The 24,068-nt window shown below is 37.8% G+C and overlaps 2 protein-coding genes across 2 annotated transcripts in view; one reads left to right on the forward strand and one right to left on the reverse strand.

Moving 5' to 3' along the window:
- Positions 1-24,068, reverse strand: part of Cnga1 (cyclic nucleotide gated channel subunit alpha 1) — a 74,117-nt gene that overhangs the window by 48,007 nt on the left and 2,042 nt on the right. The gene's annotated exons all lie outside the window — the stretch shown is intronic.
- Positions 248-24,068, forward strand: Nipal1 (NIPA like domain containing 1). The gene is made up of 6 exons (XM_021722711.3): positions 248-697; positions 11,952-12,218; positions 14,415-14,471; positions 16,967-17,057; positions 19,120-19,280; positions 19,784-24,068. Exons 1-6 carry the CDS (start codon positions 652-654, stop codon positions 20,410-20,412), a joined length of 1,251 nt encoding a protein of 416 aa, XP_021578386.1. The 5' UTR covers positions 248-651; the 3' UTR covers positions 20,413-24,068.

Raw genomic sequence — 24,068 nt, forward strand, 5'->3', positions numbered from 1 at the left:
GCCTGCTGGTTGGAAACCGAGTGGGGGTAGTTGGGAGAGGGGAGGGACAGCGGGAGACGCTTATAATAGCCCAGAAGGGCAAAGTCTGTTCTGGAGCTTCCAGAACAAACTTTAGCATGAGAATCCGCGCAGAACCCCAGGGGTCAGCAGCTTCTGCACAAAGCGGCCAAAAAGGGAAGGCTTCCAAAACCAGCAGGGTTTTCAAAGTCCAGCGCCGGAGATCTTTTGACCCCGGGAGTAGCCACAATGGGCCTCAGAACAGCCTCTACTCCACTAAAGTTTCCCAGAGTCGCCTCGGTGGCCCTCCCGCTCCCAGACACGCCGTTGCCCCGCCAAGTGCGTCTGTGTCTGCGCGGCTCTAGCAACCTCCCTGAGAGGCGTCTGGTCCTCCCTTCAGCCATACAAGTGACCAAAGACTGCCACCAAAGCCACCAGCACAGTGAGAATTAGCACCAAACCCCTGGACCTCAGGGGCGTGGCTCGCGAAGAGGCCCCACCCGGTCACCCCATTGGTTAACGCTGCCGCGTGGTTGGGATCCGCGGTCACCAGTCCCGGGCCCGCAGCTCCGCCCGAACGTGGGTCCATGGGGACAAGAGGCCCAGGTGGGTGAGAAGCAAGCTCCTGTGCCCAGGAAGCCCGGTCCCCGGGCCATGGGGGCACAGGTGAGGCTGCCTTCCGGAGAGCCCTGCCAAGAAGGTGAGTTTGTACCCCGAGGCGGGAGAGATCCGGCATCTGTGTGGCCAAGAGACCAGGTGGGCGGTCCCGGGGTACCCGTGCAGACGCGAAAGATGCACCGACTCCACGCAGTCGTCAGTGTAAATATTCACTTAATTGTTCAGTCATTGCGCTGTGCCGGCCAACCAATGTTTATCGGTGCTTACGATATTCGGGTTTGTGTGGGGAAAGCCTGGAGGGAATCAAGACAGTGGCGACTCCCACTCGGTCCTGGGGGCTGACCACTGTGAACTGCAGCGTGCTCAAGTATGTGACGGAGCAAGTCAGGACTATGGAAAGACTCCCAGATCCCGTCGCAGAAGGAGGTTTCCTCTGATTCAGACTCGCTTCCAGAGGGCAAGGTAGTCGTCACCCAGTGCGCAGAGGGCGTGCCCAGGAACCCCGCTGGAGTCGGCTGCCGAGCCCTGCGCTGGCTCTGCGAGGGTCCAACACCCCGAGGGGCCATGCGCCCTACACCTCCGGGAACGGCGATGGCCAAGTCTGGGTCCCCTGGACATGAAAACGTCTCTAACCCGCTACCCTGGCTTCTGACTCGCGGTGCAGTTGTTTCTCCGCAGCTTAAAGAGAGAGCAGGATGGGAGAGAAACCCGGGAACCCGGGGCACTCAAGTTGTTCTCGCTGCTTGCTGCTCTGGGTTTACAGCCCCTATCTGAGCCCTGGGAAGTCACTGGGCGCGGCCCCATGCACTTCACCAGGTGTTCACAACACTGACGAGCTTTCTACACTTTCGACACAGAAGGTGCGTGTAAGCCTGGAGAAAAGGGAGGAAGCTTGCGGGTGATGGTTAGTGGGGATGGGTGGGGTGTCCACCAACTGAAATAATGTTTTTCACGGCGTCACGAGGAAAGCCTATTTATAATTTACCTGGCGATGATGTAAAGACGAAGGTGGAGGGGGTAGTAAGCGGCAAGGTGAGAACTAGACTTTTGCAAAGTTGCTGGTAACTTCCTTGGTTTCCTCTCCTTGCCCTCTTCCAGCTTATTCCTTGATGAAAAAAGTCGGGGGTGGGGGACTGCAGTGAACTCGTTAAAACTGTACAAGCAAGAAAGAAATAGAACACTCCTAAAAAGGAAAAATGCCTGAACAATTTTCAAACTATTCAAAAATTTAGATTGGTGGTTACTCAGGCGGGCTGTATCCAGAATTATTTCCTAGATAGTCAGGTAGTTGCCCTTTTTCCTAAATAATTCCCAAACCAGTAAGTCATACTGTTACTAATATACCCACCCTTGTTTACTCAAGGCTCTGTAAGTAAGGAGGGTGTGGAATTACACCCACTTGTTTGAGCATCCGGATGTTTTTCCTGCTTTGCTCATACACTTAGTTCCAACAAGAAATATTCAAGCTCAGTGCTTAATACCTGTGATTAATTGTGGTAATTAATTATGTAAAAAGATGGTGGGAAAGAAGAGAGAAATTAGAATCCATATTTTCAGTAGTGAGAAGAGATTAGGCTTTGGCATCAGACAGTCTTCCCAGCTTCAGCCTTTCCTCATCTGTAAAATGGGAAGAATTCCTACAGCTTACAGCTGTGGGGTAGATACAGGTGGGATTATATATGAAGCAAGCAATACTGAACCTGACATGGGGTCAACATGGACTCAGTTTTTCATTTGTTCAAATAACAGATGAGTCTCATGTGCCAAGAACTAGCCTAAGCACTAGGAAAGGCATTTGCAATATAGTCTAATCCTAGACTCTAGGAGTAGGTCCTGCTTTTGCACAGCTTACTTTCCAACTGGCAAATAATATACAAGAAGCGAATTAACTAAAAAAAGTAGATTACAATAGTGGTCTCATGAATAGTGTATTGAGGATGTTGGGGATATTTAGATTGGGTTACTCAAAGCCCCTTAAAGAACTTTAAAGAATCAATAGTGTCTTCTGACCAATGTGAATCAGATTATGTCCTTCCCTGTTTAATCCTTCCCATCCCCTCCATGGGTTTTCATCCCAATTTTAACAAAACCTCAGTTCCTAGATAACCCCACTGTAAAGCCTTGCAGTGCTTGCTTGATTTTCTAGCTGAGTCCAAAATGACAAGGAGTCGATCATAATATCTAAGAAATCAAGGAACTGCACAACTCCTTGAGAACTGGCTGAATCTCTCTTTTGTAATGATTAGGACATTTCCCATATTTATATATATAATCTTTTTTTGAGAGAATTTTTAATATTTATTTTTTAGTTTTCGGTGGACACAACATCTTTGTTTGTATGTGGTGCTGAGGATCGAACCTGGGCCGCACGCATGCCAGGCGAGCGCACTACCGCTTGAGCCGCATCCCCAGCTTAAAAATTCAAATGTATCTGTTTGTCCTTACACATAATTAAATTCCATGAACTTTATTAGACAAGTATGTCCATTTTAAAGATATAGAAACCAAGGCCCAAAGAAGTGTATAGGATTTCATAATTACAGATCAAACCAAGTTCAAAATTGTTTGGACCTTTATTTCTCCTGTGTTGCCTGCAATGGACTGAATGGTGTTTGCAGTTTATTGATATAAATGCCAACTTGTTGCAATATTGTTCCTTAATTATTTTCCTGCATCTTCAGTTTATAAAACTTTTTTTAATTTCAGGGGGATTTTTAATCTTTAACAATATAGTAACTTTATTAATGAACAGTTGATAAAGTGAAAACAGCAGCAGCCCATAAGCTCCCCACTGTGTTTAGAAATACAAGTTTTAATTTTTTAAAGAATCAATAGTACCTTCTCAATTTTATTGGTTGATTGATTGATTGATTTTCTGTTCTGGGGATTGAACTCAGGAGCACTCAGCCACTGAGTCACATCCCCAGCCCTATTTTGTATTTAGAGACAAAGTCTCACTGATTTGCTTAGTACCTTCTCATTGCTGAGGCTGGCTTTTAACTCATTATCCTCCTGCTTCAGCCTCCCAAGCCACCCCTGGACTCAATTTTATTTTGATTAAATGGAATAATGGGCATCTTACCAGTTATCAGTTTATGTATAGATTTGTCTAATAGGACATGATATCCCAATTTGTTCTAAGTTCTCATTCTCTTCCAAAGTTGCTGTAAATTGTTTTCACCCTAACTCTGCTCTGATTTTGTTCTGAATGATCTCTCCTAACTATTTTGCTCCCTTATTATTGTTTGCATTTTCTCTCACTAACATGGTCAGTTTTGCCAGAACAGAGACCTGTTCACCTGTCTTGTTGACCATTATCTCATCAGTTCTTGGGACAGGACTGATACAGAGAAAGTACTCAATAAGAATCAGCTACATGCTGCACAGATGTTAGCTAGCATAGTGCCTTGCAAGTTAAGTATCCAACAGCTATTTTGTTGAGCAAATCAATAAAATAAATATATGGATATACAGTGTTGTTACAAACACCATTAAACTGTAAAAAGTGTGGGAGTCTTATATATTGATGTGATGGAAAGTAATTGAGAGGATCCTTTAGATTGAGAATGTAGAGAAGACTCTCTAAGGAGGTGACTTTGTGTGTGTGTGTGTGTGTGGTGTGTGTGTGTGTGTGTACGCATGCCCCCATGCATAGACACACACATACACACATACCTGTTAGGCAAGCCCTCTACCACTGATCTACACTCCCATCCCCAGGAGATGACGTTTCAGTGCTAAGAAGGAGCTAGCTATGCTAGCCAACACCCTGTAACGTACTAGGTAATTACTACTCAAAGAGCTTTAAGGTAGAGGAACAGGGAAAAAAATATTTCTTGTTTTAATCAGTAGGGAATGAGGTTACAGAGATGAAGGTAGGATACTGCAGGGCCTTGTAGACTATGGTGGGGGATTTGGGGAGAGAAACAAGATTCGACTTACTTTTCTGTAGGCTACTACACCTGAACTTGCCCTTTCTACTTTGACTGCATGTCACACCATCTCCCTTCTGTCACTCCAGCCAGCCTGGCTGAGTGCAGTTCCTTTCACTTCTCAAACACATTCTTTCCTCAGGGTTTTTGATTTTTCATCTAATCCTGTTTTTAAAAATCTATTCATTCATTGATGCTGCTTTTACTACTTCCCATACTGATCTTACCATATCATACAGTTATCTGTTTGCCCCACCAGAATATACAAGACCAAGGTTTTTGTTGAATTTCATGTTGTATCCTCAGCTTCCCCAAACTGCCTGACAGATAGTAGACACTCAATAAATAGTTAAATAAGTAAAAAGTTGACTAATGCTGTTTCAGGGCTGGGTGAGAGAGGAAACAAGGCAATAGAATGTCAGAGGTGGGCATGTTTCAGAGCATACAAGGCTTTACAGTGGGGTTATCTAGGAACTGAGGTTTTGTTAAAATTGGGATGAAAACCCATGGAGGGGATGGGAAGGATTAAACAGGGAAGGACATAATCTGATTCACATTGGTCAGTATTTGGGGATAAATTGTAGTGAAGATATAAGATTTAATTCTATTTTTCTATGCCACTTGGAATAGGCAGGTTTACCATATTCTTGCTTTTGTATCTGCAGGACAGCTGAGGGTGACTGGTCTAGACTTGGTTCACTTGGGTGTTTTTGATTCACGCTGTAACCAGCTGGGGTTGGATTTTTCCTGTGGGATGAGCAGGTCTTCTCCACATCTTTTTTTTTTTTGTCTGTTTTTTTCTGGGTGGGATTCAGGCTGAAGGAACAGCAGGTGCTCAGGGAATTACAGAGTTACAAGAGAGTAAATCTAACCAAACATCACCTCTGCTGTCTTCTTAGTGGCCACAAAGTCACTTCCAACTTGATGTCAAGAGATGCAAACAATCACCCGAGATTATGGACTTCCTTTTATGGCTTATTTCATCTTGCAGTTTTGGAGGTTACAGTCTATGATCAATGGATCACATTGCTTTGGGCCTGTGGTGAAGCAGCATATCATAGCAGGAGCATGGGGTGGAGCAGAACTGCTCACCTAATCATAAGAAAGGGAAGGGGGGTGGAGGAGGGTAATAAGGAGAAGTAGTCTGAGGATCACAATCATTTTTATACGGGCATGCCTTCACTTACCCAAACAACTTCCACTAAGCCTTACTTTTCTCTCTCTCTCACCCAGTTTTTTTTTCTTTTTTGGGGTGTGTGTGTGTGTGTGTGTTCTTTTATTAGTGCATTACAATTATACATAATAGTTGGGTTCATTTTGACAAAATCATACATGCATGGAATTTAATTTTCTCCACTGTAGTCCCTGGTGACCCCTTTTTCCTCCCCTCCGCCCACCTGCTTTCTTTACTCTGTCTTCCTTTTACTCATTTATTTATTCATTTTAATTGGTGTTTTATAGATAAAGGTGGAATTTGCTGTAGTATATTTATGTGTGCACATAGCATAACTTTGTTAAATCATTCAGCATTTCCTCCCCTTTCCCTTCTGCCCTCTCAATCTCCTTTTTCTTCTCCACTGACCTTCCCTGTATCTTTGTGTTGTCTGACCCCCTATGTTTTCTTTCCCCCTTACTTTGTCCCAGCTTCCACATATGAAAACATTCAACCCTTGACTTCCTGAGTCTGGCTTATTTCACTTGGTATGATGCTCTCCAATTCTATCTATTTACCAGAGAATGCTATGATTTTATTCTTGATAACTGAGTAAACCTCCATTGTGTGTGAATACATTTTTCTAACCCATTCATCAATATGATAGTACCACTTAGGCTGGTTCCATAGCTTAGCCATTATGAATTGTGCTGCTATAAACACTGATGTGGCTATATCACTACAGTATGCTGACGTAAGTTCTTTTGGATAAATATTGAGGAGTGGAATAAATGTTTCATAAGGTGATTTCCTTTCTAGATTTTCAGGAATCTCCATACAACTTTCCAGAATGGTTGTGCTAATTGGTGTTGTCCCACCAACAGAGTGTCCCTTTTTCTCCACACCCTCACCAGCATTTATTATTATTTGTATTCTTGATAATTTAGGTCCCACTTCTTAAGGTTCCACCACCTCCCAATACCTTCACTTTTGAGACCAAATCTTTTAACAATGGGCCTGTGCGGGACACTTGACATCCCAACTATACCAAAGGAAGAAGAGTCTACCCACAAGGGACAGGATAAGGGAGTGAATGCCAGCTGAATAATCAAACTATCACAGACGAATAGAGGATGATATGATGATTTCCTCAAACTCTACATATCTTGCAGTAATTAAAAATGTAGTTTTAGGGGCTTGTGGCTTAGTGGCAGAGTACTTGTCTAGCTTGTGTGAGACACTGGGCTCAATCCTTATCATGGCATAAAAATAAACAAAATAAAGGTATGTTATCCATCTACAAATACAAAAAAAATTAAATGTAGTTTGATGCAATCATAGACATCCTAGAAACCAAATTTCGGTTTCTTTAAAATATCTTCTAGCTATCAGTGCCTATAAGTTGAGAATTGGTCCAACAGCAACTTGTTTGAGTCAATGAGATTGTAAACAACTCTGGGAGCAAAGATAGATTATGTTCAAACTACAAAATTATGAAGATGTCTGTAGAAATATTGTGTCAAACTGCTTAAGAGCTCTTAAGGTGGGGAAAGATATAGTCCTATAGAATATCTAAATTCTTTATTTTCAAATTTTAAAGTCATGTGTATAAACTATTACACCTGTTCATAGAAGGCACATATTAATTTGTGCCATATGAAATGCTATTTTGTAGGATCAAAAACATCAATTTTTTGATTCAACATCACACGAGAATGTTAGCAAGACTCTTTGTAAAAGCAGAACATCATAAATTACCTAAATGTCTACCAGTTATAAAATAGAAAAATTACTTGTGGTTAATCATACTGTAGAAGTCTATAAAATAGTGGGAGAAAAAACAAACTTTGCAGCCACAAGTATCAAAAATGATGAACCCTCAAAGAAGCAAGTCACCAGAAGTCACATTCTACACAATTTCATTTTTATGAGGTACAAAAGAGGTAAAACTAAACTGTTTTGATGTATTAAATAGAAAAAATCATTTTAAAAGCAAAGGAATGTTTAAGAGAAAATCAGCATAGTTGTTACCTCTGAGGGGTAATGTTTTAATTCTTAAATTGTGTAGTTGATGTACTTGGTGTATATTGAATTGTTTTTATTTATAACTGACACGTATTTCCTTACTATTTATTACCCAGTAGTTTCAAATGGAGAGAGATTATTCACTGACATTGAATAATCCAATAAGTATAAAAATTAAGGTAGTGATAAATCTTATATTTGTTAGTCTGAAAAGTACACCGATAGCCATTTATTTGAATGATTCACTCCCAACTTTCAAAAGAACAGATTGAAAAAAACAGACTCCCATACAACTATATAGAAGACTATATTTTCTTTAAAAATGGTTATTTACAAACACATCAAAGAGTCTTCATTAGCGTAAAAAGTTTCATTCCGAAATATCGATCTCGAGATGATAGAGGAAAAATCAAAACATAATCATCTAAGTTTATCCAAAAAAGTTCTTAAATTCAATTTAAAATGTAAGTATCAGGCTTGTTTACAAGAAATGAAATTAACAGGAGATGTAGCTCAGTAGTAGAGCACTTTCTTAGAATGTGCAAAGCACTGGATTTGGTCCCAAGCATATTTTAAAAACAAATCTTAATCCATGGAGATGTACACCTGTAATCTCAGCTACTCAGAAGAATCAGGTAGGACGATTGCTGGTTCAATGCCAGCCTGGGAAATTCATGCTACTTCTGAAGGAAATAGTCTACCATAGCATCATCATGGGCAGGGCTGGAGTGTGTCCCAGCTCCAAGGGCCTGATTTGCAGTGGGTTGTGGCTGAGCTTGTAACCCTGTTCCAGATGTCACAACAAAAGGCCTCTTAGGGTTAGCTGGTTCTTGAGGGTGGTGTTTCAGGAGGGGGCTGAAAGAGTCCTGCCAAAGCTCTGCTTTTCTCAAGACACAGGCAATATGCACTCTACCAGCACCTGGCTCAGTACTCCTGATTTCATTCTGAGATCCATGATTAAGTCCATAGTTTTAACTAGAGCTTTGTCAATATCAGAGAGATTATAATGTCAGTTTTGCCATAGTCATGTGGTACCAGCCTTTAGGCCTCTGTTCATTCAAATCATTACTCAATATTGAGAAAAATAATAAAATTAATGAAGTTATATGTGCTCTCTCCTGAAAGGAGTATAAATTCAATTCCAAAATTATACTTAAAGCCAGCCTCAGCAATTTAGCAAGGCCTTAAGGAACTTAGTAAGACTCTAACTGAAACATAAAAAGGGCTAGGGATGTGGCTCAGTGGTTAAATGCCCCTGGATTCAATCTCTGGTACGAAAAAAAAAAAAAAGTTTTCTACTACTGAGCTACATTTCCTGTCACTATAGAGGGCTATTGAAACTGTCTATTAAAATAAACAACTAATATAATAGACTTTGTCTTTCTATGCTAAATAAAGTCTGGATTAAACTCCCTGCAATAGGACTTTGCTTGCTCAGATCTTCAGAAGCCAACCTTGATTTGAGATAGCTTTGATTCCTCTAAAACACTGAACTCTCTGCCCACACATCCTACTTCTGCCATCTCTTTTCTGTGCCACTGCACACCCATCAATCCACCATTCACTCCGTCCCTCCTTCAGTCACATCTGCTCTGGGCTCTCTGCCTGACATATGCCCCAAATATGGAGCAATCCAAGTATTAGGATCTGCAATCTGACAAGATTTTACTTGTCCTGTCATGAAACTCAAAACATTCATGTCTGCCACTTAAAAATGAGAACTTGGAAAATGCAACAAAGATGATTTGCTCTCCCTTATCACCCTCTGCCCCCACACCCCCTAAAATGTCAGAAACATTTTGCTATGTCAACAACTTAGAAGGAATATTGTTTCCCTGGAATGAGATCCACCCACCCTGGTTTCAGAGATGGAAGTTTTGAAATGGTTATGTTAACTACGTAGTAAATGACACAAATACAGCCGTGGAATTCACTGGAAAGCCAATTCAGATGTTTTTTCAGGAATGAATGTAATCAAAATTCTTACTAACAAAAATATACACATTTCCATTCCTGAGATTTAAATGAGATGAACAGTGGGCAGAACAAGACTACAAATAACCTACATGTGTATTCTCTAGTATTATAGAATATCCCTGAAAAAATATAATTAATTATCCTTTGAGTATTTAGAAGTTTTTGTTTTTCTAAGTTGATTAATTTACTTTAATTAGGTACACATGACAGAAGAATGCATTTTGATTCATTGTGCACAATTCCTGCACAACTTTACATTTCTATGGTTGTACATGATATAGTGTAACATATGTGCAGTCATACCTGTACCTAGGGTAATGATGTCCATCTCAGTCCACCATCTTTGCTGCCCCCATATACCCTTCCTAACCACCCTATCCTTTGCTCAAAGTTCCTCCGTTTTTCCCATGCCTCTCCCCTCCCCGTTATTTTAATTAGATATTAATTACTTTGCTTAGCATGATATTCTCCAACTCTGTCCATTTACCTGCAAATGCTATAATTTTATTCTTTTTTAATGCTGAGTAACATTCCATTGTGTATAGATACCACAGTTCCTTTATCTATTCATCTATTAAAGGGCATCTTCCACATTTGCTTCCATAGTTTAGCTACTGTGAATTGAGCTGCTATGAATATTTAGAAGTTTTGACTCAGAATTTATTCTGTATCTCTTAAGTAAAGTGAGTTAATTTCCAAATTACTATGAAATAGTAGTCATGAAAACCTTGAATTTGCCAGGTACTGTGGTATACACCTGTAATCCCAGCTACTGGGGAGGCTGAGGCATAAGGATTGCAAATTCAAGGCTAGCCTCAGCAACTTAGTGAAACCCTGTTACAAAAGAAAATTAAAGGCTGAGTGTGGTGGCACATGCCTGTAATCCCAGAGGAGGACTGCATGTTCAAAGCTAGCCTCAGCAATTTAGCAAGGCCTTAATGAACTTAGCAAGACCCGGTCTCTAACTAAAGTATAAAAAGGGTTGGGGATGAGGCTCAGTGGTTAAACGCCCCTGGATTCAATCTCTGGTGCAAAAACAAAGCAAAACAAACAAAAAATCCAACCCTTGAATTTAATTATTTATTTTTTCATTTTCCAGATAGTTGTTTACTAACTTTGTTTATAGTAATATTCAGATGCCTTCATGATACTTTGCCAGAGATGCCAGATCCACTTATGGAAGTTTTATTGCTAAGACATTATTTGGTCTATCTTTTGTTGTTGGCTCATATGCCTTCTTCAGATTTTTGAGACATAAAACTGAGTTCTTCATTCAATTCTAAAACTATACTTAATAATCTTCCTTTGCCCTTTTTTTGTATAGAGTAACTCAAACTGGGAATTTTCCTTTTTTTGAAAGGAAAAAAAAAAAACCTGAAAAACAGAACATTTAGTGACAGCATCACCTTGTTAGTATTTGTTCAAGTGGCAAAGAGATTATAAAAATTTCTCATATATAGTAAATCTTTTCATGCTGTATTTCAGTGTTTAGCTTCAAATTTTCAAGGCATTTAAAATAATAGGTCTGGTTCATTGGCTTTGCATGTTTATTTGATTCTTATTCTTAAAAAAGTCTATTCATTTTTAGTTCATTTTTTCTATTAGATTCGGCTTTATTTTGGAGAAGCTGGATTAGTAGACCTAAAAGCAGTCATTTTTTTTTTCAGGAAAAGTTGTAAGCAAAGTTAAATCTACCTTAACACATGTTTTCTCAAATGCACAATTCATACTCCACCAAATGAGTTAACTGAATATCCTGTTATGGGGTAATTTATAGACCAGTGAGATTGCTGTGCCCTTTCCTATATTCCTGGGTCACAGCCCCTGCTTTCTGAGAGAGAGGCTGGTTATGTGAAGCAGTGAAGTGACTTTGGGAGACTGGGATGAGTTGTTGGGGCCAAGTTGGTTCTACACAACCATTCACAGCTCCAGCATGTTGTGATCTGGTGGAGCAAAGACCCAAGTATTGCCAGATCTTCCAACTTACAAGGATTCCAAACTTTCATATAAAATCTCTCATTTTTAAATGATGACAACTAAACAATTTTAAATAATTTTTCAGAACATGTTCAAACCAAATCAACAATGTCTATAGTTCTGTACTGTTGAGTACTGCCCTACTTGCAGTTAAAAAAAAAAAAAAGAAAGAAAAAAAGTATTTTTATACTGTCCACTCAAGTCTCTGTTTCTTGCAGAAAGCACTAGTATGTTTCCCTTTTATTGTTGACATTTCTCTTTCCTTTTTCCAGGCTATGTGCTATCTGTGGTCTGTCAGAACTCCTCCCAGTCTTGGTGTGAGATCACAAATGTGTCGCAGCTGCAAGCTTCTTCTATCCTTGACGGAAACCTGAATTCCAGCACAACCAACTGGAGCATTTCAGCAAATGTAGAAAACAAATACAATCTTTATGTGGGCTTGCTACTGGCCATATGTTCTAGCATTTTTATTGGCTCTAGCTTCATTTTGAAAAAGAAGGGACTCTTGCAACTGGCCAATAAGGGTGTTACTAGAGCAGGTAAGGAACCCATGCAAATAATGAATTCAAGTTTCTAAGTATAGAAATGATTCCATCATGGGACCACAATGCTATAGTCATGATCATTGACTCCATTTGTCTAAGCCTGTGTGTCCTTGATTGAGCCAGCTGTCACCCTGACAGTCTCTGACCTCCTACACAGAGTGGAATAGACCAGCCTCTTTCCCACCCTGAGGTCTTTTTCATTGGTCTGGAACTCTCTGCACCCTGCCCACTGAGCTGACTCACCCTCCAGACTTTGGCTTGAATTTCACTACCCAGGAAAGGCCATCCTGGACCATCCTGTCTGGGACGGTCTCCCCACTTGCATCCCCTGCTGCTCTCCATCCTTGCATAACAGTTTCCTTTCTTGGAGTTATGTGTGTATTGGTTATTTACTTATTGTTAAGAGGTTTACTTGTTTATTGGTGGTAGAGAGGAACAAGAGAGGAACCTTCCTTTGCACAACATTTGATACCTGATAAATATTTCTTCATCTCTGACTGGATAGCAATAGAATTAGTCCACCATTTATACTGACATTTCAGATGCTACATAAGCACAACTGGATTATCCTTTAAATCATGAATCTTCTATTCCTTTGCATCAAATGTAAGTCCTAAATTAAATATTTTTCTAAGGTCCAAATGGAAAAATAAATTAGTACAAATTATGCAAACAAGTTTCTGAAACAGTACTATTGAGAGGATATTTGTACCTTCAAAAAACAAAAACATACTATATTAGTATATAAAACAATTTAGTATTAGCATTAAAATAGATACAGTAATAAAAGATTATTGAAAATTTACAGGTGGACTCAATTACATATCAAATTCTAATATATGATTTTTAAAAGTAAGTAAGCAAAATGAATTATTCCCAGCAAGTAAGCAAAATGAATTATTAAATTAAGAATATTCACATCAAGTGGGAAAAAAAGCAGAGGAGAAAAATGTGAGAGGTCTACTTTATACTATTCAGCAAAATAAATTCCAGACCATTTAGGGTTAAATTTAAAATAAAATAATTTTTTGAAAACCTAAAAGAAGTCCTTTTTGTAAGCATAAAAATGACAAAGAACCTATTTTACGTAAAGGAAGAGATTTTCTGGTTTGGCAAAAAAGAAAAAGAAAAAAGTACATGTGCACACAGTGAAAATACCATAGCTGAACCTCCAGAGCAAATGATTTATCAATAAGGGGGAATTATGAAATTATTGACAAAAAGTAGTTAGGTTCTATAATATAAAAACAGTGACTTGCAGTCAACAAGAAAATTAGTCCCCTAACAGAAAATAGGCAAAGTTCATAGACAGGAAACAAAATCAGAAATGCAAATGAAAAGAAAACAGAAGAAGTGTGAATCGTCAATAAACATACATAAGTAAATATTATTTTACTAGGACCCAGAAGACACTAACTATGCAAATAAGGTTCAATATTGTAAGATGATTCTAATTTTTTCATTTGCGAAATTTGTAAGGAGAAAATTCTAAATAACCATGGTTAACTGCCTTTGCAATTTATAGCAAACATGTCGTATTGTTTAATTATAACAAAGTCATCAAGGTCCAATTCAGGGAGTTAGGCAAATTAAAATTGAGAAAAATCCCATTTTCTATAGCAAACATACAACAGTGCCTTCAGGTCGCAGGAAGGTGACTGAATTCTTGAGGACAGTTTTTTGTCCTTATATATAGCTTTAGACAGAAGCTCAGCTTCATTATGCTAAGGTAAAGAATAAGTGGAGTCCATCTGCCTAATGCTTGTTTCCTTTTATGGACTGATCCAGACTTCAAAGCTTTCATGTCAAGCATCCTCTTCCGCAAAAGGTAACCAGCGTCATTTACAATTTAGGATGTTTTGGTTTTAAATTTAAACCATGGCCAAAACAAAATATTCAGAGTATATCACATCCAATGTCCATACCTCTGCCTGAGATAAATGCAATGGACCTGGTGACTGAAATTTCCTACCAAAACAAACAAAAACAAAAGCTTTCTGTAGAAATAAAAAAATGAAGTGATATAATGGAAAGCTTCAAAAGACCTTTAGAAATGACCAAGTTAGTAAGCTCAAAGATTTTAGATTTTGACTTTTCCAACAGTAATCGAGTGTCTTTACCCATTGTCAATTGTTCTACCCTTCTTTCTCTAATTTGGAACCTGATTTTTATTTTTGGTGTTTTTCCCAGGACAAGGTGGACATTCTTACCTCAAGGAATGGGTGTGGTGGGCAGGATTACTATCAAGTAAGTTCTTAATGGAGAGAATTGTGTTTACTTGTAAAATGATAAATCCATTACATGGAATTTTTTCAAAATTAATTTTTCTTCCTGGCAAGGATGGAATTTAAGTCTAAAAGTTATGTGTGGATATAATGTATTGCCTTATATAGAATAGTAATAACAACAACCATTACTGTTACGATGTGGGTATCCATGTGTGTAATATATGGATTATTTTTTACTCACCACCCCCTCCTCTCAATACTGCCCTGGAACACAAAGGGGAAAGGTGATATTTGAAATATTAATATAAGCTTACAAATTTCTGATTTATTTTTTCCTTACGAAGTGAGAGAGGTGCTTTCCATCCATATTTTCCCAGCTCCTTATGTGAATCCATGACTATCCTAGCTGCATATTTCTCAGGAATGGGTACATTTTCCTTGCAAGGACCAAACATGGATAAATTGAGGGATCCTTTGGCTGTTGACACTGGAAAAAATGGGGGAGAAGATGAAAGTGGTTGGCACAACTTCTCCCAGACTTGCTTTTAGGATCAAAGGAGACTTGGCAGTTGTGAAGTCCTCGCTTTCTAAATGCTAATGTAATGTCCTCTCCTTCCCCTGTTTCACCCTTGCTCTTGCCTTCTCTGAACTTTCTTAAATCCCAAGCTTGAAACCTCCAAAGAAAGGACACCATGAATGGTAGCTTCACACCACTCACTAATCACTTTCTTCTGCAGTCAGAAGTCTTCATGGTTCCCTATATTTCCCCAAACCAAGTAACATATTTCAAGTAGTTCATTATTTGCAAGATCCTTGTAAGAAGGAACTTGGGTCCATTTCCTTAAAAAGGGGTGGGGGCGTGGAATCCAAAAGGATGATGAATAAAACATATTTAAGTTTGTGTAGCCCTTTTGGTATTTTGGGGGGGCGGTTACTAGAGATTGAACTAAGGGGCACTCAGCCACTAAGCCACATCCCCAGCCCTATTTTGTATTTTATTTAGAGACAGGGTCTCACTGAGTTGCTTAGCACCTTGCTTTTGCTGAGGCTGGCTTTGAACTCCCCATCCTCCTACCTCATCTTCCCAAGCCACTGGGATTACAGGCATGCCACCCTTTTGGTTTTTAAGATTCTTGCACATCCATTTCCCTACTTTAGTTGAATCAAAGTTAACAAGGACTATACTGAGAAGATTCTAGATAGATATGTGAACGATTCTCTTGTTTTTCTTTCTTGTATCTCCTCAGCCTGTACTCACACTTTAGAATGAGAATAGAAGGAGACTATCTTATGGCTGCATTTACTATTGTACTCTCACAATGTAAAAACGTTGATGCTGGTATTAAGAGAGAAAAGTATACATTAGAGATTGCATCTAGTGACAAACATGGTACTTTAATCATGGAGTCAATGTTTTCCTGGAATGCTGTCCATAAAGACGAGAAAATAAGCAATTTAAAGTATTCCAAAAAAGTTTAGTGTTCTGAGAAAAATGCCATAATTTGTTTTTTGTTTTTTTGGGTTTTTTTTTGCTAGAATAGTCTTCTAATCGCTCTGTAATTTTAGAGTTGTTTATAGTGCTTTCTTAATGCAGGATCCTCCTTTAGATTGCGGGAAGGAGTGAAAAGGGTTAGCAAAGCAGCCAAAGAAAGAGAAAAAGAAAAAGTAGGCACTCGCACTAGTCTGCAGTAGTGTTATTTTATCTCTCCACAATAACCATTTGCTTGGTGTCGTTTGCCAGCATGAAATACTACATTCTCTGGGCAAGTGTCCAGTTATGATCTGTGAGAATAACTTGGCTCCAAGACAAGAGCCCAGCTCTAGGAGGGATTTCCCTCACTCCAGGAATTGTTTCCACCACCCTGCCTCATGGAAGTCTAGAGTTCCTCAGATAAGGAAAAGATGACATTCTGGAGCACATCCTTAGGACTTTAAAACAGCTGCTTGGATCTTCCTGAGCTACTGAGCTTCTGTTACTTGCTATAGATCATCTGTAATTCAAGAGGCCTGATGTCATAGGCCTGCAGTAGGGATTCCTTAGCTTTCCCCTATGCTGACACTAGCTCTCCACAAAGACTTCTAATTTTACAGATTGTTGTTGTCATTGTTGTTCTTAATTTGCCACAAAGAGATATTCAAGAATGTCAAGTAGATGTTCTTGAGCAAATGGAATAACTCTCAGATTATTCCAAAGCCACCTCTATTAGATTTCATCAGAGTGACCAAATATGTTTTCAGGACTGAAATAACTAAAATTAATTCTACTTAAAATCATTTGGAATGTGTATTCATTTGTCACCAGTAGTAGAGTTTATATCACCAGGTATATTGAGTTTATCTGACTCCCTTAATATTAATCTTTTCCCACTGTCCATAAAAAAATTAAATCATTCGTTTTAGCTAGATCTTTGAGTGTCTTTGAGATGAAAGTCCACTGTTTTGTGAGAGTCATTAGTTTTTCTCTTCTGATAAATAAATTCATCTCATATATTAATACTTCAACTTGCTTTCTAGTGGGAGCAGGAGAGGCTGCAAATTTTGCAGCTTACGCATTTGCACCTGCCACCTTGGTCACCCCACTGGGAGCTCTGAGTGTTCTTATAAGGTAGGTGAGCAATAAGGAGCTTGGCTTCTATAGGTATTTAATAACATGGTACAGTCAAACCATAAGAAACATTGCTGAATATACCTCAAAAAAAAAAAAAAGGGATTAGACTAACCTGGGCTCTGAAAGCATAAAAGACTCAGAATAATTTCTGGGGCCCCAGAGAAGCTTTGAACAAGTCATTTAATCTTAGTTTCCTCATTTGTAAAATATGGATTAAATAAATGATTTTTCTTGGACTGTGGATGTAGTTGAAAGTAGAACACTGTGCAAGGCCTTGGATTTGATTCCCATCACCAGGGGAAAAGCATTCTTGCCTAAAAAAAAAAAACAAAACAAAAAGCAATCACAAATTAAATTGAGAAGACTCCAAAAAATAGGAAGAAATAGATTATCATATTGTTATTTAAAAAACAATGAGAGAGTAATCTTGCTTTGTGATGATTCAGTGAAGCCTAACAGAGTTTTGTATTTTTCTACTCTTTTAACTCTGACCTGAATACATTTACAGAGTCCTTTTAATTCTTTCTGTTGTCATAGTGGTGAATGACTATAGAGGACTTTAAAAGGCATAGCATTTGGGCATAGCATAGACTTTAAAAGGCATAGCATTCTCACTAAAATGCTGTGTTGTCTGCTTTATACTTTTGTTTGTAGACCTGGTATATTCTTTTTGTGCTGGAAACAGGAATGATTTTTATCTTTTGTAGTATGTGGATCTGATGTTTCTAAGGTGATCTGTATTATGATCCCAAATGAATGGATCCAGTGAGCCCATACACTCTTTTATTTCATAACTATCATTTCATTTTCATTCATTATCAACATTTACTATAAAATTTATGATTTGGCCTCGACATTTATCTTCACCGTCTTTAATGGATTGTTGTACGACAATTAAGAGTTAATACACATACAGCACTTAAAACACTGGTCTAATGTTTTCACTGGGGTTGCAGTCCCACAAGTGGCCACATGAGGGAGACTCTAGGCAAGCCTAGTATTTGCCCATGGGCTTGGGAGAAAGAAGATGGGCACCATTAATTTCATTTGTGCAAGTGCTGGAGCGTCAGAGGAAGGAGACTGACATGCTGAAGCCCCCATTAGGCCTACTAGTGGAGCAACAGGATGGCATACTCTAATATCATCATAGTAGTGCCAATCTGAAGCTTCCTGAGGTCAAGACACTAATAACAATTAAAGCATTGAGAGTATTGGCTGGGTGAAAGTGCTAAGGCAGTAGCAGGTAATAAGGAAGTATTTCAATATTTTTACAATCTCCACGTTGTACTAGTGCTTACTAGCTACATATCAGCCCTAAGCAGAGTAATTCTTCTTAATATATATCCTTCTTTGAAATTTTCATGGGCACATATAATTTAAGTGTACTGGTTGAGCATCTTTAGTCCAAAAAATCCAGAATCCACAATGCTCCAGAATTTGAAACTTTTCAAGCATGGACATGATGCCACAAGTGGAAAATTCCACATGTGACCTCATCAGATGGGTTGCAGTAAAAATGTAGGCACACCCAGAATATTGTATAAAATTCCCTCCAGCCTATGCATACTAGATATATATGGAACACAAATGAATTTTATGTTTAGATTTGGGTCTCCTCCCCCAAGAGATCTCATTTCGTATATGCAAGATTCCAAAATATGGAAATAAGTAGAATTGGAAGCATTTCTATTCTTAAGTATTTCAGATAGGGATATTCAATCTGTATAGTGCCAGTAAGACATAAAAGACCTTTGGCTTTGCTTGGCTTTACAGGAGATGTTACAATTGAAAATGAATTGATCGGAACTCTTAGAAGGTCAGGGATGTTGACAGGAATATAAAAGTCTGTGATAACTCTTCAGATATAAAAGCAACAAAGCAGAATTAATTGACCGTCACTTCTGAGTTTAAAACTAACCCAGATTTTTCAGTGTCATTTAGTATGTTTCAAGCCAACTTACTGGAATACAGAGTGGCAGGTATTGACTGGAATTCTGAGCTACTACAGAATCAAAAGGCAATTCAACTCTAGTGATTTTGCTTTTTTCTCTCCCAACAGTGCCATCTTGTCTTCCTATTTTTTAAATGAGCATTTGAACATTCATGGGAAAATTGGCTGCATATTAAGTATATTGGGGTCAACTGTGATGGTTATCCATGCCCCACAAGAAGAGGAAGTCACTTCTTTGCATGAAATGGAAATGAAATTGAGAGATCCAGGTCTGTGATTCAGCATAAAGAAACACTTAAAGTCTGCTCCCTTTTCCTTCTTCATCAAATGATATTTGTAACAATATTATAATAGGCTTCCTACAAGTCTTCATGTGGGTTGTGAAGTACAAAAAATTTTGCTTGTTACAAGTCTTCTGAAAGGAACACAGTTCATTTTTGTATTCATTCTTCCCCTTTATACAATGAAAAAGAGAGAGAGGAAGAGTAGGGGCAAAAGATTTATCGTTAAACTCAAAGTTTTGCCATTTCTTACCCATATAAAAATCAAAGAGACCATACTTGCCCTACCTCACAGTGTTATCGGTGAGATTCAAATGATATATTTATAAAAGTCCTTTATAAAATAATGTGAACAATGCAATTAGATGCTACTTTTAATTTAATCTCACTTCTATTTCTAAAATATCTATGCTCTCAAATTCGGGACTAACAAGAAAGACCATAGATTCTGTTAAATTTTCTGAAGTCTAATTCTGTTCTCTTCCTGACAGGATTTGTTTCCTTTGCTGTGATCATAACTGTGATCGCCTTGGTGCTGATTTTGATTGTGGCCCCCAGGAAAGGACAGACCAATATATTGGTCTATATATCAGTCTGTTCTTTGATTGGAGCATTTTCAGTTTCTTCTGTCAAGGGCCTGGGAATTGCCATCAAAGAACTACTAGAATGGAAGCCAGTTTACAAGAATCCCCTGGTCTTTGTTTTGCTGGCTGTACTTGTGCTTTCAGTAACTACACAGATTAACTATCTCAACAAAGCACTGGATACTTTTAACACGTCTCTGGTGACCCCCATCTATTATGTCTTCTTCACCTCCATGGTAGTGACTTGCTCCGCCATCTTATTCCAGGAGTGGTATGGCATGAATGCTGGAGATATCATCGGGACCCTGAGTGGGTTCTTCACCATTATCAATGGCATTTTCCTTCTACATGCTTTCAAAAATACTGACATTACCTGGAGTGAACTGACATCCTCTGCTAAGAAAGACATTCTTTCTCCAAATGGCAACGAGAGCAGTTACGTTTTACTAGAGAACTTAGAAAGTTCGACCCCAGGATATGATGATGATGTCACCTTATTTAGCAAGACTGAAGATCAGAGTCCCCATAAAACCTAAATTGTAACCAACATCAGATACTCGAAGAGGAGAAAGAAGATTTATTCTCTCGAAAGGACTTCAGGGAAAGTTAGTGTTTCTAAAGTTCTGGTACCTTAGATGTAAGTCCAACTTCCATGAAATTTGAAAGTCAAGACCTGATATTCCTCCCAAGGATTTCTGCATGTTTTCACTGCTGAAAACTTTGAAATATCCCTTAAGCCTAAAAGAAGTCCAGGAGTTATATTTGTCTCATAATAATCTTTTTCTTCTGGTCACCATGGATTTGACTCTGCCAGGTGGATCTTCACTTCTCTGGTAACTATTCTTAGCTTCACAGTAATTCATAAAGTTAACTATGTTCTAATAAACAGAGTACCAATCACCAGGCTTTGATGAATCATAATCTCAAATTACTAAAACTGAGAAGAGAGAACTCTGGTGCTCTGAGCTCCCTTCTGCAACTTCCTTCTTGTAAAACTAGAGAGCAAATGGGCAAAGGGTTAAAGAAAAAAAAGAGGCCTGCTTTGGACTCCATTCCTTCCTAAGCTAAAATGTACAAAACACCCTCACTCCCATGAAGGGTTTATGAATTACAATTTTTTTCCAAATATCATATGACTTCATTACCAATTACAGAGGGAAGACTATAGGAAGGAATAGAATACTTGACCTTTGGAAAAGGAAACACAAGTTTTATTCTTTTTTCATAAAAACACAGAAATGATTGTTGCCATAGGTTCTTTTAACAGAGACCCCGATGACATAAGACAAAATAGACTTTCTGTAGAAGTAAAAGTAAATCAGCCTTGGAGTGACTTATATTCATTTCATTTCTTTCTTTAATCATTTTTCCAAAGGTTATATTTCTTATTGACAAAGAGATTTTTTTTTGGTAAAATCTATGTTATTTTAGGATCATACTGTGCCTTTTTTTTTTTTTTTACTAACGTTTTATCTCTAAAAGGTAAGTTTTCCATAGACTGTTTTAAAACAACTAGAAAAATCTTTTTGAAAAATTGGAAGAAATTATGCTAATGATTCTCTTGAAATTTTATTTTCACCCTTAATAAGGAAATTGTAATCAGTTACTAACTTCTCAAAATAGACCTATCCTACCACAACAAGTGCCAGACTGTCTTTTTCTGCTAAATTCATCCTGACCATGTTTTCCATGCAGCTTATTGATGGGGTTAGAGAAGATAATGCTAAGTGAAGTTAGCCAATCCCCAAAAACCAAATGCCGAATGTTTTCTTTGATATAAGGAGGCTGATTCATAGTGGGATAGGGAGAGGGAGCGTGGGAGGAATAGATGAACTCTAGATAGGGCAGAGGGGTGGGAGGGGAAAGGAGGGGGCATGGGGTAATTAATGATGGTGGAATATGATGGTCATTACAAAGTACATGTATGAGGACATGAACTTGTGTGAATATACTATGTATACAGCCAGAGACATGAAAAATTGAGCTCTATATATGTAGAAAGAGTTGTAATGCATTCCACTATTTATATATAAATAAATAAATAAGAAACAGTAAAAAAAAAAAAGAAAGAAAGAAAGAAAAGCATTTGGGGAGAGCAGGAGAGAGAGTGAACTTCCTTGAAAATTATGAAGACCTCAAAAGCTACTACAGGGAATATCTTCTGCATATTAAAACTTCCATACAATTTTTCTATCTCATTCCAGATTCTAGGCAAAAATAAGTTTTTGGATGTCATTAGTGTTTATAGACAGATTTCCCCTTACTCTTGCTGTATTGAAAAGACATTCCCTATCTTAGTTCTAGACTAAACTTATTTCTCTGAAAACAGAACAAAAATCTTGATCAAAAAGTTGCATTTGAAAAGAAAATTTTAGGTTGACTGGATTTTTTTTTTCTTCCCTAACATCAAACATTATCAGTTTTGTTTTTCGTTTTTGAGCCAGCTCAAGCATACCCAGGGTGATAATAGTAACCTGTGTTTTTCAGAATTCTATTAAACTGACTTCAGCATTTCCACAGTTCTGCTGAACTGTGACTGACATTTACTGTGATGACCTGGGATGACTGCAAAGTCTTAGAGTGCTTTAGAGTTTTCAATGTAGTTTAGTGTTGAGCACAACTCCAGGCATTCTAAATTTTTGAAAATTCATGGGTTGATACTTCAGGCTAAATGTGTTTACTCTGTGCATTGCTGGTTCGCTTTACCTGTACATCAGCTATATAAACTATGAACACAGTTTGTATGAAGAGTGTCTTCAAACAAGGTAATATGTGAAAAAATTGTAGAAATTATTTTAGCATTCTTCTTTTTAGATTGAAAACTTTATTGGTTTCTCCAGGACACCTTCTTGGTGAGGAAATTAATAGCATTTTTCTTGACATTTAACCCGAGGCTGTGGTGTTACTCCACTCTAATGAATTTAAGTTTCAGACATTTACCAAATGTCACCTGTTACTTGACCACTTCAATGCCAATTCTGCCCTTGGTACATTGTGCCAAGGTCAAAAGTCCCTGTAACACAGGGATCCATGTGTACCTGGATTGAAAAATGAACTGGTGTCGACATAAATGCCCAGGAGAAAGACTGAGAACAATTTCATGTGTTGAGTATGTGGAGAAACAATGAACTATTTGAAAACCTCTCTTTATAAAAATCAATGGTGGGCATATGCACTAAAAAACATTAAAATATTGCTGCAGATCTAACACAAAAATTGATTTCTTTCCCAAAATCAGAAGATACTATCTATGGAAGAGTAAAATGCTGGATTCCTATATTAATACTATATTATTCTTCTATAGTTGTTTTATATATGTATGTATTTCAATAGATATGTTTTAATTGTCATCATATAGATATCTTAGGATTTATTATATGAATATTAGTACATGTGTTGTTAAAGATTATAAAGTTAGGTGAGCACAAGACAAATTGAAAGCTTTTCCTAGTTCTGTGAAGTTAACGGTTTTATTTTGACTTCTAATTGACTCTTATGTCAATGGTTAATGATTTTATTTTTAGTTCAGACTACAGAATGTTTATAAAAACCCTTTCGATTTAGCAACATGAAATCAAGTTAACACCTATTTTTAAAACTATTAAGCCAATACACGGAAAGCACTTGTATCATGTCCAATATATAATAGGCACTTGAGAAAATTCAGTTCTCTTTGAATCAAAATTTTAATTCTCACAGTCTTGTTATTAGAGAGGTAAGGAACACTGAATGCCAGTTGTTGTAAATCCCTTATCTTTTCTCAATATATGTCACATTAACTCACTTTAAGTACAAGCGAAAGTACATTCCAGCATTATACTATCTCAATACCAGTACAAAATTAACCCAACAAAAACATTTAATTTTTCTTAATAAACACCAGTAAACAGAACTAAATGCTATTTTTACCTTCCAACAAAGCTTTGTGAAAAAATAATTTATTTGAATATATATGAAATGTCCTCATTATATTTTACATAAATTATGTTCATGAAATGGTATATTTTTAAATGTTTATAAATAATGTTTATTTTAGGAAGTTTATAACTTTTAAATGGTTATGTATATTTTTCATTTGTAATAAAATAATGTGGTTTAATTATGCTTTTTAGAGTTTATAGATGGTACGCATATGTAATGGCAAAGATATCCTTGTTTTGAAATTAAAAGAAGGTTCCACAGTTAAAAGAAA

Source organism: Ictidomys tridecemlineatus, chromosome 9 (assembly GCF_052094955.1).
Source record: "Ictidomys tridecemlineatus isolate mIctTri1 chromosome 9, mIctTri1.hap1, whole genome shotgun sequence".
NCBI lineage: Eukaryota > Metazoa > Chordata > Mammalia > Rodentia > Sciuridae > Ictidomys > Ictidomys tridecemlineatus.

Excerpts from the sequence above, each read along its gene's own strand:
- Nipal1 (XM_021722711.3), top strand. The coding sequence starts at position 652 with ATGGGGGCACAGGTGAGGCTGCCTTCCGGAGAGCCCTGCCAAGAAG. Across the intron at positions 12,219-14,414 it reads TAAGGGTGTTACTAGAGCAG|GACAAGGTGGACATTCTTAC; the intron begins GTAAGGAACCCA and ends TGTTTTTCCCAG. Across the intron at positions 17,058-19,119 it reads GCTCTGAGTGTTCTTATAAG|TGCCATCTTGTCTTCCTATT; the intron begins GTAGGTGAGCAA and ends CTCTCCCAACAG.